Consider the following 15,681-nt stretch of genomic DNA (forward strand, 5'->3'; position numbering starts at 1 on the left):
AACACAATACAATGTAGAAAATCCAGATTGTACAGTCTGACATTAGCCATCACACACCCAGCCAGCCACAAAATACTTGCAAGCTTTATAGTGTGAAAAGATGTTTTTGGGACGAAATAATTTACAATATTTATATTCTCAATATGTGGGTCTTTAACTTTGGTCTGTATGCCTAACTCTGGTCCTCCATTTGCAACGTTGACTAATTTCCTGGCACTTACCATGATTGTCAATGCTGACAAAATGGAATAAAAATTCATCATGTTAAGACTGATTTTTCTATACTTTTCTTTACATCTTCACTTGCATAAATTATTTAATTTGCTAGTAAGTTTGTGAAAAATAACAAAGAACTAGGTGATGGTATAGCAGAAGCTATGTTTATATGGATAATGCTATTTTCAATAAGGCCATAAATTATTGCTGTGATTATTTACTTTGGTCATGCAACTGCACAACTTTTATAATACAACAAGTACCAATTTACAGTTGAATTACACAACATATGATACATATAAAGTTATGTAAACAAACCTGTGATAAACTATTAGATCCACAAATAACAATTTAACACTTACACTATATACTTAGACAACAACAGTTGTGTATATCTAAAAAACAAGCTTCTTATCAATAAAAATATTTATAACAATTTTTAAAACTATATAGAAATATGGTTTTCAGTTTATGCACAAAGTCTACTCATACACTCTGCACTGATATATGCAATCCCTTTAATGGCTTAAATGTGGAATCACTTGTACTGAAAATATAATGCTCACTTCATGATCCTCACAATGTCAGTTTTGCATACCTGGATGTAAGCAAAAGACAGAGGATCCATCTGAATAATGAACTCCTTGTACAATTAATCCTGGAATTTCCCACAGGTTCAGCTTCTGGACATCTATGCAGAAGCAGATGGACCATCATGCTTCTTTATGATTACTACCAGTTAACAGCAGGTGAAATTTGAAGGGTCAGTGATTCCAGCATCTAACACTGCCTCAACTTCTTGCTTAATTTGGCTTCTCATTACTTAATGCATCTGGAACAGTTGCACCTTGACTAGATCCTTGATCATAGTCTCAATTTTGTGTTACACAACTCTCTCGTCAGTCTGTGAAAACATTTGCACACTGCCACAGCAGCTCTTGTCCTATGATAGATGTCATATGACCTACAGAATCTGGTCACATCTATGATGACCCCCAGCAAAATAAATTGCTGATGATTTTGTCTGCTGCCTACTTTGCTCCTAGGTGTCCTTGGACAATCAACTCATGAGTGAACTTCATCAATTGACTTTGGTGTTCTGTTAATATTATGATCTGTTTAACTTGTCTTGATAGATCCAGCACAGCACTCTCTTCTGGTCCTCTACTCTGTACATCTCTGTCCCCTTGCTTTTTTGTTCAACTTTCTCCTGGGCACTGTCCTAAAGCTTCTGCAATAAAGAATCTTTCTTCTGTGCTTCCTTTGGTTCCTGTAGACCAAATTCTTTTGAAACTTGTAATGGCTTTCTGTCTTGTTCTTCTTCTTCTCTTCAGCTCTTATGGTGACTGCAGATGCCTCATCAGTTTCCTTTCTGTATGGTTCCTCCAAACTTCTACTACTTTATATATTACCAATCACCAAGTTGAAGATGGGTGCTTTCATACACACAGCCTCATTCTTCCCAACACAGAATGGAGTATTCACATTTATTCTTACTACGAGAAACATTCTCACTGTCCCATCAATAAGCACACACCTTGCCTGTCATCTAGCCATTAGATACCAGAATGATTCTAACTGCTGCACCTAAAATTTTGTAAGACATTCTTGTCCCCATGATAACCTTTATCTACCCACATGATGTAATTTGTAAGCAACTCTTGATGTTTGTCACATGCTTCAATTAGCACTAGCTCTGTTAACACATTTGCTAATGTGAGCTGACCATCAATCAATACACTGTTTAATCGTGGCGATAGCAATTCCTTCTTCTTATGATTCTGACACATTGTCTTCAACCTGTTTCTGCTGGCAGCAGCACTCATGGTGACATTAGCTCTTTTCTAGTTTCTTGCCAGCACTATCTCTGCAGGTAGCTCCAACTGCTTTATGTTAACAACTGCTGCTGCTTGTTGTTGACAGACTTGCACTCACTTGAAATATGTTCCATTTTATAATAAACATGGCATCTCATACCCATTTTGTCTGTTGACTTGTTACTTTTGGTGACATTCTGCTTCTGATCAGCCACCACGTTTTGACTTTGCTTGAACTCACCACTTATACTCCCTTCATGGGCTTTCATATACTAGTCTTCCACTTTGATCTTCTTGTCCACATCTTTTGATGCTCTTTCCTTTAAGAAAAGTGTTATTTCAGTGAAATACATAATCATGAACTATTCAGATATCAATGGCAGTAAAAGACAGAATAGGTCCATGAAATTAGTATGAGAACCAGTACTGAAGAGAGAAAGGTTGTGATCCAAGAGCATATGCTCTAAAGAATGACCCCTCCCTATCAATATTAGCACCACCCCAGATAACGTTGTGTCTACTGGAGTCCACTAGGATTAAAAAGGGGAACAGCAACTGTTAAATGAGACCATCAGGATTTGACTGATTGTATGTCTCTGAAGAAGACAGGCAGAGAGATCAGTGATGGTATGACTCAAGGAAACACAGATGGTGACAGCCTACAAGAGTATATATACATATATAAGGTGGGCACATGATGTTTAACCAGTAATGCTACTCCTCCATGCATTTGCCTATCACACAACCTGTTATTCTGGTATAGAGAAAACTGCCAAAAGGTGAGTGTATCAGCACGTTTCAAGAATGTTTCCTGTAAAGAATGACACAAAGGATGATAGGAGTCAATCAAGGCCTTAACGTCATTCAGATTATAATGGAAACTTCGACAGTTCTCCTATATCATAGTGGCCAGTCACTGGAAGGAATAGTGGGGACAAAAGCAGACATTGACTTGTGAAGTGGCTTATCCATAGAGGGTAAAAGACCCTTCACATGGTTTGGGAACAACTCTGTTAGAGGCATGGAAAGACCTGTCTGCACTTCTGCTGTAGCAGTGGAACTAGTGCAGCAGCATACGACTGAAAGGGAAATGAGTACAGTAACTACTGAGCCTCGGTGTAAGAAATATCATGAACAGTATGTAAACACTGTATTTTCTTTTCCTTTACCCACTTAGGGCAAGATTGGTAGGAAAGAGGGGTGTGAACTACCACAATTGATGCAGTAAGGATCTGTTTGACACTCACAGGCATCATGGTCTTTGTCATCCCAACAAGCACATGTCAAAGAACCATGACAAGATGCCTTGAAATATATGAACTGTTGACACTAGAAATATCTGAGAGGGTGAGGAATGTATGACTGTACCTTAAAGTTCAGATAACCTGCCCTGACAGAGGCAAGTGGACATTACGATGTAAATGTGAAAATCAAGATATTTTCCTGCATCATAATTCCACTCTTACAAGTGGATATACGACAAACCAGAAGAAACCAGCAAGTATCTTTGACTACTAGGGAATTTTCTTTACTTACTTCTCAACGATCACTCCTCAAGAAGAATTTAAATTAGTATGTAGAGTAACATCAATGGGTGTATCCCAAATGGTCTATGATCTCAAGAGGAGTTCACTATGTGAAAGTGTAAATGTTTCCACCAAAATGTCTCCAAAGAGCAACGTCTTGACTAACTTTGGCAAGCCAGCAAGCCCATTTTATCCCTTTTAAATGAGAGAGACATTTGCATCAGGAATTTGTCTGATAAAGAGTGAAGAATTAAAAATTATGGAATAAGTTCTGATTGTGACAGCAATTTTGTAACAGAGTCATTTACACACAGTCATTTACTGATTGGCTGTTTTCTATAATTTTATTTTTTCAAGAATTGGTGAATTCATAATAAAGAGAGGAAGATTCAGTGCCCACTGACCCCAACCACCATGGAATCCCAAAAGAGGATGCACTACAATGCCAAACAGGGACACTACAGCAATAGTAGGGTTTTGTGAGCACTATACCCAAACATCAGCATCAGACACAATGTCTGGGAACATCTATCAATGGTACTCAGTTGATACTAGCCCAACAGGACCAGCAGAATAACCCTTGGGTGCCAACCCCATAGCCACCCATCTACAGAAATTCAAGGTCAAAGTGGTGTACTGGTGTAAAGATGAATCTTTAGCAAAAAATACTTTGAAATCTTCCTTTTTGCATAATGAAATTTGCAGCATTAAAAACATGCTGCCAACATTCATTAAAATACATTTTGTGCCTTTAAAATTTAGAATATATATTGTGTAAGTTAAATGCAGATAAAAGTTTAGTCAAAATGACCAAGTAACACCAAGATTGCTGATGTATATATTTATAACTTTCACTCCTTTTTGTTTTGAATTTCACATAAAGTTACTCAAGGACTATCTGTGCTAGCCATTTCTAATTTAGCAATGACAGGCTAGATTGAAGGCAGTTAATCAATATTAACCACTACCAACTTTTTGGTTACTTGTTACCAATAAGTAGTTGGATTAATTGTCATGTTTTAATGTCCCATGACTGAAAGGGTGAGCACACTGATCAAGATTTGAGCCTGCAGCATACAGAATGCGAGTCAAGCATCTTAACCATCAGGTTATGCTACACCCATATTGATAATAGCATTTTTAAATAGTTTTGAATGTAACTATGACATGACACACACACACACTTTGAATAGTCAAGATTACAGAGATAAACTGCATCCAGCTCTTTGTAATCTTACTTTGATGGATGTAACATGTTATTGGTATCTGGTGCCATCTACTAAATGGTACAACAAACAAAAGTTCATGAAAAAACTTTGACACTTTCGGTATTCAACATTGGGGCAATTATAAAAATAAATGTGGTATCCAACAACCACTTCTTTATAATAACACAAAATTCTAAATAAAAGTAATTTTACTAGAACTCTACACGAGGGTTTCCACTAGTATTACCAATTAATATTTGTTTTGGATTATTTTTGTGCACAAAAAATATCTGTACAATACAAATTTTAATTTAAAATTTCTCTCTTTTTCATTATTTTTCTGATAATAAGTACATGGATCTTTACATACAGATTATCAAACTCAAGTTAATATTTTTATGGAAATTCCAAACTGAATAAAAACAAATTTTGAAGTCCTCCATTCTTAATCAAAATTTTTATTTTCAACCAAACTTTCTAATTTCTAGAAATAATAATTGTGAGTATTTTCCCCACAAACCTGTTTGAAGTCATCTGTGTGAGTTGATTTAATAGGTGGTTCCTAGAACAAGAGTAAGTTAGTGTATTAGGTTAACTACTCTTATACCAGAGAAATATGCTCTTTCACAGGTTATCAAATACAAAAATCAAACAAACTGTATGAAAACACCAGTTATTAAATGCAAAAGAAAGAGCCACAAAAAGTTCAGTATGTAAAAGCATGGTGGAAATTTGTATTTCTGGTAAATTTACAAAATGGAAAATCTCTTATTTGTGAAGAAAGTTATCATAAAAAAGGTCTTGGGTTTTCATTTTTCAGTGCATGTTATCAACTATCTTCAAGAAAATTAAAAAAACATGCATAACACAATAAATATGCAGAATCCTTAAGGTCTTCAAAAGGACTTCCATGTCAGGTATACGTGCAGTTATTGAAACAAACTAATTTATCGAAGAATTAATCAGTAAACATTGGTTAGATATGCTAAGCATTATATCAGATAATCCATCACTTTCTATACCAGTATAACTGATCTATGAGAGTTTGAATTAAAACCACAAATCTGAAGATTTTGTGCAATCACCTCACCTATTGTTAGTTTCCAGTATAATCACATTTATAAAATGTTATTTTTCTTTGTGCAAGGCTACACAGTTGACTATCTGCTCTCAGTACATTAAGGGAATTTTAACCCATTTACCAAGCCAGGTCTGCACATGCACATACTTTATATTCAAGTATATCTATAAACAATGTCTTCAGATGACAATGATGCTCAGATTGAAATGTAGACCAATGACAGCAGTGATAACCAGTCTAGTGATAGTGGTGACCCAATGGTTTTATCAGATTTTATTTTCCAATTGATCACATTGTGTGGCAGACATATAGGTTTCTGGGATACACACAAGAGGTCCAAGTGACTGCAAAGGAAAGACAAGAGATGGTAGACATGGTTCTGCTACACCAGTTTGTGATAGAGGAGTAACACCTGTTTAGGATTAAAGAACAGCTGGTGATGTGAACCCTAATGTCCTCATTGCATAACTGACCAAACACTGAGCAAGATCCAGTCAATTTTGCTTTCAATGAATACTGTCTTAGAATTCAGTTACAAGATGCTTCACCTGGTGATTATTTTGACTCCACAATTACTAGCTACCATTGTCGTAGAGATAAATTCAAATGTGACTGTGAAAATAAAAAAAACTGCATCTAAAATATTAGAAAAACACAGAGGTAACAGAAATGAAAAATGTTTCTAGCTTTCTTAATTCAAATGGGTCTGAACAACCTATCCACTGATATTCTGTACATCTTTATTTTTAGTGGTGTTACGAGTCACAACCACTTCCAAATCTTTTACATTAAAATTCCTACCCTCATACTGATCGTTTGTATAATGTGTGAACAACCTCTACTGGACTATTTCAGTAATAAAATGATCCATATTTACCGTTCAAGAAAGGATTTGAGCATTGGCAAGTGCTTGGTTTACTCACATGACAGGTTCTTGTTTTGATATATCAAAAATAAGTACCGCAAATACGGAATTAATCTCTATGTACTACAAATTTCAAGGGATGGTGTTCAAAGTTTGCATATACTCTGGAATTGGACTTGATTATGACGTCACCTTGGGACAGGCTGTAGTTGTTGTACTTGATGTGGTGGCTGATTAGTTGGACAAAGGTCATGTTGTGGTACTCAGATAATTATTATGGTTATGTTGGTCTAGTGAAAACAAACTGACTGAGAAATCAAACTACACATGTGGAAAATTCTGAATTGACCACAAATAAAATCCAAGAGATGTAAGTCCATAAAAGGTTGAAAAAGGGGAAACACGAATTAAAGCAGTCAGACTTGGTGGAAGTTTCAAATGGAAAGGCAAACAGTAAGTGGTTACAATAAGTCACATGCACAGAGTGGAATACCTGATGATGTAGAAGGGCTGGAAAATTTATACCCGTTTCTAAGCAACCACAACTGCAGACTTTCAATCGCACATGACAATAGTCCATTAAGGTCTAAATACTCATGTACAATGCCAGCTTATGTAGTTTAGAATGAATCTCTATTGAAGTTGAGATTTTTTATAGCATATAAATCCTGTGACACAAAAATTGCAATTTATGTGTTTTTAAACACTTAATTTCAAACAAAGAAATAAAATGTTAGATGACAAAAATTTAAGTTGTAACATACACGATAAACTTAGTTTCATTGAAATATATTGACAGTAGAGAGATCCTATGCAGTACCATGCATGGAAAGCAATTAAAAATGGTACCTGGCACTATAAAAATTTAAAATGCCACTGCACGCTCTTTATGGCTAAACTTACAAACACACATCCTAGATCTATTTGACTACATCTCTATCCAACTTTTTTTATTTTGAATTACATTATTGAGCAAATATTTATAAACAGCCCAACTGAGATCTAGAACTTTCTACACAAACTATGAGATATTATGATGTAATAATACTCACGAAAAACTAGTAAAATAATGCAATAAGTGCCAACTTATTAGAACTGAACTACACAGCATATGATTAGAACAATTACATAAACAAACCTGAAATAAACTATCACATCTAAAAATAATTAAATTTTAAATTCATGCTATACTTAAGTTAAAACAGTCATTGTGTATATTTAACGACTTAACAATCAGAACAGTGATCTTAACTGGATGGTTTGTGGACTGCACAAAAAAAAGAGCAGCATTGAACTGAGAAAGTTACTGCCTGAGTGGAGGTTAGGTATCATATCTGAAGAATATTTAACTCTTTATTAGAACAACTATGTAATAAGAAGCAATTTTAATGATTTACTGCTAATACTGAAACAGTAACTTTATAGAATTTCTTGTCTTGACAAATAGAGACTGAATTAACTGCAGAGGTATTTTATTAAATGATCCATGTCAGACAGCTTTAACATTTGATGTCTATATCTTACCTCATCTGGTACAGAATCTATTTTACTGACATAATTACTGGGAAAGATGCCACTTCTGTTTCCAATGTTTCCTGTCCACCAATCCCCTTCTTTTTTGGTCACCAGTATGGTGTCTCCCTGTTGAAAGCATAAATCTCCAGGTTCCTGGGACTGGAATGGGTACATGGCTACGAAACGTTCAGCTTCTTCTACAGAAAATATACCAACCACAGTCATACAACTGATTAATTTCCTAATTGAAAAAAAATATTTATTTTAAGTTTATAATCTCATGCAATCTTTTCATAGTATTTATTATACCACAAACACACCTTTAAACATCTATTGTAAATTTTGTAATTGCCCATAAATATTTCTTCACAATGGAAAATATCAGACTGGCTCAAACTCTATTGTCTTTTAAAAACCTAAAGTCTTAGAAAGAACTTTCAAAGGTAACAATAATTTACAAGTTACAGATAACATCGAAGATTCAATGTTTGAATATAGAGAGATAGAGAACAAGTGCCACCCTGATGACTGAAATAAATAACCTCTGGAGAAGGATTGGAATGGATCATTACCAGAGAATTTCTGATGAGATAGAGAAAAGAAGCAAAATACAACTTACAATGAGAAACTGTAGCTGCAGACCAAAACTATATCTTTGTGTTTTTCAAACTGCTCACAATCAATGAATGAATGTGTCCATGAAAAGTGTAAATTTATATGAGGATGAAGAAGCAGGACACCTGGCAATGTGGGAATCATATCTAATCACCAATGCCAATCACCGAGAAGGGTAGAAGGAAGGGTAATAAGAGCCAACAAAGGGTCCTTTTACAAGGTTTCACCGGTTGTGAAAAGCCCAATAAAGAGCTCACAAATGAGCTTGAATAAAGGGAATAAATGTGACCATGGAAGATCACATTAACAAAACTAACAGAATCTTGAGAGCTGTAATAAAACTGAAAACTCATCAAACAAAATCAAAAACTGAAAATGGAGGGTTTGACTGAAATGGGTGTAGAAAAATCACCACATAAACAAATATTGGATAGGATGCAGTAAGGACTTCTCCAATTTCATTAACTCACCATTATGATCACTTCCAGGAACAGCTAATAAGGGTAGCAGATGGACTCTTGTTCAAAAAAAGTCTAGGAGTAGCCATTTGTCTAAAGAAAAAGGAAAGCACAACCCAAGAACATGTAAATGATGAATGATGTTCTGAATGTGTTTAATACATGGCTGAAGCAGTCCAAAGAGCAAAGAAAGAGATAAACCACCCCATGAAGAATAAATCAAGGAGAGAGTTGCAAGTGAGGAGATATTAAGATATGCAAGTAACTATTTATGACACTCCAATTGATCATTCACAAATGTGGAAAGAAAAACTCACCTATGGTTAAAAACAACTTCTGTGTGTTCAGGGCAAAATGTGGCAGACAGAAAATTAGATTGAGGCAGGAAAAAGTAGTACAGGCCACCAGTAACAAACAGCCCAGAATAAAAGCCTGGAGAGAGATGATGAGCAGGTGCAATTACCTTTTGAGACAGAATATTTTGTACCACCTCTGATAGATGCTGGCTGGTGGTAGGATCCCAAGTCATGGGAAAGGAAAAGGGTAACAGAGACAAAGGAGATAAGGAAAGAAATAGTTGAACAAGTATCTCTGATAAAACTTAAAGAACCAATGGATCTCTGGTGAAAAATTGCTTAAGTGCAAGAAAAATCATACAGTTGAGTTCCCACTGGACCAAAACCCACTGTTTAGTCTCCAGTACTGTTGGCAACATGACTATTGACACTGAGAAACCCCTATAAGTACAGAATAAGGACAGGGATAGGAAAGGAATAGAGTTTTTGTGAAAGACCTGAAACAAAAGAGAAAAGGATAGTGTTGACAGTAATTATGGATGAGATTCCAAAATTTCAGATATGAGATCTAAAACATATTATCAAAGTAAAAATACATAAATCCTAAGGAGATACAAACCCACAATAGGTTGCACGATGACCCAGAAGATCCCAACAGTGAAACCACGTGTGTAAAAAACAAGAGCTAAATAAGACAAATGAATCAACATAAAGAATAAATAATAACAGAAAAATGGGGAAGAGACTAAAACACCATGTACTTAAGAAAACATAATGAAAAATGATTTATTATACTTATCTGTTTTCCAAGAGTGGAAGTAAAAGACACAGCACAATACAGGATGAGAGTGAGAGAAAACAATAAAGAAGGGAAATGGTTGGTTGGTTTTGTATTTTATGGTGCAAAGCAACTAGGTTATGTGCCAAACGTCAGGTTAAAAATAAAGTAAAATTATTAAACTTCATAAACAGAAATTAAGGTAAATCAAAACAAAGTTTAATTTTTGAATTAAAAACATAAATTGCATAATATCCAATTTTTGTATCTAGTCAACAGCAGTAAGAGAAAAACTACAGTAATGCAAACTGTAAAGGACTTTCTGTAGTATAACTGTAATTATCATAACTCTTCAGCATGACTAACAAGTAAGTTCAAAAATCAGCATTAGTCACCTGAAGTTGGCCTTTCCAGTCCTGGTTTCGAGTTATTTTACATTACGGCCATATTCTAATTTCAAATAGAATTAGATGTACTTTGGTTCTTAAAAGGGAAACATATTAAACAAGATCTAATGTATAAAGTAAAAAAACTTAAATAGCATTAAAATGATTAATGGCCTTTAAAAAAACTAAAAACATTTCTAAGGTGGACGTTTTCACCATCGCTAATAACACAGTCTAACGTTATGGATAAACCTCAGGATAAAAACTTTTAAAATGGTGCCTTCGTTAAGAGTCATAACGATGGCAAAACAGTAAAATGTGGCTTATTGTGACCTGAGTGTTAAACAGATAACACATTTGTGCATCAGTCCCAGATAAAAGAAAATGATGAGTTAAAAAACTGTGACCAATGTTTATTCTAGTTAGAATAACTTCCTCTTTCTGATCCTTATGGAAACAAGATGGCCAAAATCCAATAGAGAGTTTTATTTGGAAAAACTTGTTTTCAATTGTTCACTCCAAGTCGATTGCCAACTGGCATCAAGGTGAGCTTTGAATACAGGACCGTAGTCTATGTGTGGAACAGGCACAGCAGTGATAGTGCCAGAGCAGACAGATTTATCTGCAGTGTCAGCAAGCCCATTCTCCTGTGATTACCAACGTGGCCTGGTATCCAGAAAAACTGGATAGAAGTAGATGTTAAAAAGAAATGGGCCAGTCGATTTTGAATATCGATGTGAACAGGGTGAGAACTAACGTAAAGCAATTCCATTGCCAGTAGAGATCTAAGCGAGTCAGTATAAATAGTGAAATTTGAGTACTGCTGAGCTTCTATGTGATCCAGGGAAACAGAAATGGCATAAAGTTCAGCAGTGAACACAGAAGCTCTATGGTTCAGAAACACTATGGTTCAAAAGTTGTTCAGCAAATAACAGACAGTATTTCCAATCAGGAGTATCTGCTTTTCTCATATGACTTGAATAAAGGTGACATTTGGGAACTGTGATAAGCCATGGTGGGATGGGCTGACCAGTGGATACAGCCAATGTTATCCAAGGACAGACTCAATTCATCCAATGTGCCTCGATATGAAGACTAAAAGGAGCAATGGCAGATCGTCTGTTCTGAAAAAGCATGACCCATCGAGGAAGGAAAACACAACCCTAGGTGGGATGTTGTTGTGAGGATCAAAGTTTTGAAGCATAAAGACAGTTTCAAACCGCAGAGGTGTAGAGGAGGTTCGTGAGACTGTGTATAAGCTCTGAGATGGGGAAATGCTCAAAGCCCCATGACAGGGTTGAAGTCCCTGATGATAAATGGGGCCCAGCATCTTTAAGGCTGAGGTCCTGGCAGAGCTATAGACCAGTGACCCATAGTCTAGTTTCACTTGAATAAGAGCACAATATATCTTTAGCACAGAACATCGATCTGCTCCCCAAGTAGTGGAAGAGAGGACAAGGTGGATGGTCAGTGCTCTCGTACATTTGGCTTGTAGCTGCTTGATAAGCCCCAAGAACTTTGTCTCAGGGACCAAAGATAGCACAACTTCACCAATACAGAGTTCAGGATCAGGGTTAATATCCTGTTGCCAGCAAAAGTGCATGCAAACAGTTTTAGAGAGAGAGAAGTTAAAACCGTTTGCTATGGTTCACTTCAGTAAATAATTGAGGGCAGTCTATAGCTGCCACTCAATAACCTCATGTTCGAAGACTGACATGAGATATGAAAGTCATTGACAAAGCCCGTTTGCAACAGTAAGAGGGAATGATGGCATTAATCTTCATACTAAAAAGTGTGACTCTCAAAACACAGCCCTGAGGGACTCCAAGTTCCTGTAGAAAAGAAAGGGAAAGTGTTGAACCCACATGAATTTGGAATCGCCTGTCCATTAAATAATTTTAATAAAAATGGGCAAATGACCACATAACCCATATAAACAGAAGTCTCCATGTTGTCTCATAAGCCTTCTTAATGTCAAAGAATATTGATACAAGATGTTGTCGTTTGAGAAAGACTTCTCTAATTGACATTCCAAGTAAAATAAGGTGGTCCATGGTGGAGTGCTGTCTTTAGAACCCACACTGGGTGGGCGAGAGGAATTTGTTTCATTCAAGGAACCAAACAAAACGAGCATTAACAATCCTCTCTAATTTTATATGCAAAAATGGCTCGTTTGGGTTGAGAAAATATTTTACATAGAAGAGCGAACAACGTTTCGACCTTCTTCGGTCATCGTCAGGTTCACAAGTGGGTTTCTCAACATCACTGATTAATCCTCTCTAATGTTTTACAGAGACAGCTCATCAAAGCAATTGGATGGTAGTTTGAAAGAATACTGGGATCCTACTCAAGCTTAGAGTAAGGTAGGACAACGGCCTGACAGCAGACATCAGAAAAAACATTCTCCTGTCAGATCCAGTTAAAAACAATCAGAAGAATAGCAAGAGAAGCAGGAGATAGATGGCGCATCATTTTGTAGTGTACATCATCATGTCCCACCGATGTACTGCCAGTTTGAGTTCCACCAGTGTAAAGGGATGATTATAGTCATAGAGACAATCAGCTTGAAAGGAAAGAGGTGATTGTTCTGTCCAAGTCTTAATGGCTCAGAAGGTGGAGGAGGAAGTAGAAGTGCTAGGTACCTGGCAAAAGTTTTCACCTAAAGTATCAGCAATGCTCCAGATATCAGCTACTCCCTGGTCATCAGAGAGTAAGATTGAGAGGGGGCAGAATTATATTGCCCACTGGCCTTTCGATTCTTGTCCCATATGATAGTGGAACTGGTGACAGAAGATATGCTGAGTGTGAACTCAATCCAACAGTCCTTCTGGCTCTGACTTTTTACCCACCGAACACGTGCACGGGCCTGCTGGAAAGTGATGTGCTTCAAGAGTGTAGGATACCTACAAAAAGTATCCCTGGCCTATTTTTGAGCCTTCCATGTCATGTGGCAGGCAAGATTCCACCACGGAGGAGGATATTGTGGAAAATATGTTGAGGTTTTAGGAATACATTAAGCAGCTGCTTGTATAATACAGTCATCTATGGATGGCTTACAGAAGATGGCAGGATCAAGTTCTGTGAGAGTAGTAAAAGAGGGCCAGTTTGCTTGATCCAGCTTCTATAAGAACATGCAAATCAAATGGCATTGACAATGGCTAGTCTCTCTCAAAATTATAGGAAAATGATCACTGTCTTGTGAGTTATTGTCAACCCTCCATGAAAAGTGGGAGAACAGTGAAGGGGAGCAAATTGAGAGATCAACAACTGTAAAGGACTGACTAGGTGCATGAAAATAAGTATAAGAACTGCTATTGAAAAGAAAAAGGTTGTGATCAGAAAGCATACACTCTACAGAGCAACCCCTCCCATCAATATTAACACTTCTCCAGAGGGGATGATGTCCATTAAAGTCTCCCAGGATTAAAAAAAGAGATGGCAACTGTTCAATGAGAGCATCAAGGCCTGATTGATCATAGGTTTCCCCAGTCAACAGGTAGAGAGAACAAATTGTGATGGTACAATCCAAGGAAACAAGGATGGCTATGGCCTTCAAGGGTGAGCACATGCTGATCAACCAGCAGTGCCACCCCTTCATGCACTTGTCCATCACACAGCCTGTCATTTCTGTACATAGAAAACTGCCAAAAAGTGACTGTATCGGTAGGTTTAAGAAATTTCTCCTGTAAGAAAAGACATACAGCATAGTAGGAAGCAATCAGTGCTTTGATGTCATTCAGATTAGAACGTAAACCTCAACAGTTTCATTGTATTGAGGTGGCCATTTTTATTTATGTGTAGAAGAATTGGGTTGAGAGCCCTTCTGTTTATGACCACGTCTTTTTCTTTATTGTCTTTATTCGAGGAAGGTCTTTTGACCTTTACAGATCCTGCCCTTGATTGATTGGGCAGGTCTTTGTTGTTGGAAGAGGATTCCAGAGACTAAGATGTGAATGAATGATTATTTTGCATCTTGGGGTGGGAGAAGAAGATGTACCCAAGGAAATGCTCATATTCAGAACCAAAGGAAGTGAATCTTGGGGTTTATTGGAATGAATGAGACAGAGATGGGTGTTGAAGTTGATTCATCAACTTTTTTAACCATGGAGGTCAAAACCATGGTTTTCATATGGTTTGAGAAAGATTCTTTTGGAGGCACAGAGAAATCCATCTGCCCTCCCACTGCAGTAGTGAAACAAAGTGCAGCAGCATAGGTCCGAGTTAAAGTGGTGGACAGCAACTTTCGAGCCTCAGGGTGAGTAATGTCTTGAATCATCTTCAAACATTGCACCTCTTTTTCTTCTAACCATTTTAGGCAAGAACAAAAGTATGATGGGTGAGAGTCATAACAACTGATGCAATGAGGGTCCATTTCACACTCATAAGCATTGTGGTCCTTGCCAATGCAATGAGCACAACTCAAGGAACCATGACATGATGTTTTTGAGTGACTGAACAGCTGACACTGGAATCATCTGAGAGGGTTTGGAATGTACAGCCATACCTTGCAATTAAGATAACCTGCCTTGATAGGGGCAGGTGGATGTGGTGATGTGAATGTCAGAATGAGGACACTAGTCGGCATTGTAATTCCATCTTTGTGAGTGGAGATATGCCTCACTGCAGGAACTCCTTGGGTGGAGAAACCAACAAAAATCTCTGACACGGGGATGTTTTTCAAATCCCTCTCAACAATAACTCTTTGTGACAAAGTCAAAGTATGAGGCGTAACCTCAATAGGTATATCTCCAACTGTCTTTGAACGTAAGAGGAGTTCACTATGTTGAGATGTGGATGTTTCCACCAATATGTCACCAGAGCGAAGATTCTTGACTGACTTTAGAGAGCCAGCAAGTCCCTCTAGTCCCTTCTGAATGAAAAAGGGAGACACTTATCCTAAAGGTTTGTCTGAAAGAGAAT

General features: G+C 36.9%; 1 protein-coding gene across 19 annotated transcripts in view; it reads right to left on the reverse strand.

Annotated features, from left to right (window-relative positions):
• Dap160 (dynamin associated protein 160) overlaps positions 1–15,681 on the reverse strand; it is a 261,924-nt gene that overhangs the window by 133,531 nt on the left and 112,712 nt on the right. For 11 of the 19 annotated variants that reach the window (XR_013031922.1, XR_013031923.1, XM_076516390.1 and 8 more), the window contains exons 24-25: positions 8,238–8,425; positions 5,288–5,329 (exon numbers count right to left, since the gene is read on the reverse strand). Coding sequence is in view for 17 of the 19 variants with exons in the window: in XM_076516390.1 (XP_076372505.1) it covers positions 5,288–5,329; positions 8,238–8,425 (230 nt within the window). In the remaining 2 variants the exon portion in view is untranslated. The remainder of the gene's footprint in view (positions 1–5,287; positions 5,330–8,237; positions 8,426–15,681) is intronic. The other 8 variants (XM_076516402.1, XM_076516394.1, XM_076516404.1 and 5 more) reach the window with 1 other exon arrangement.

This window comes from Tachypleus tridentatus, chromosome 7, assembly GCF_004210375.1.
Source record: "Tachypleus tridentatus isolate NWPU-2018 chromosome 7, ASM421037v1, whole genome shotgun sequence".
NCBI lineage: Eukaryota > Metazoa > Arthropoda > Merostomata > Xiphosura > Limulidae > Tachypleus > Tachypleus tridentatus.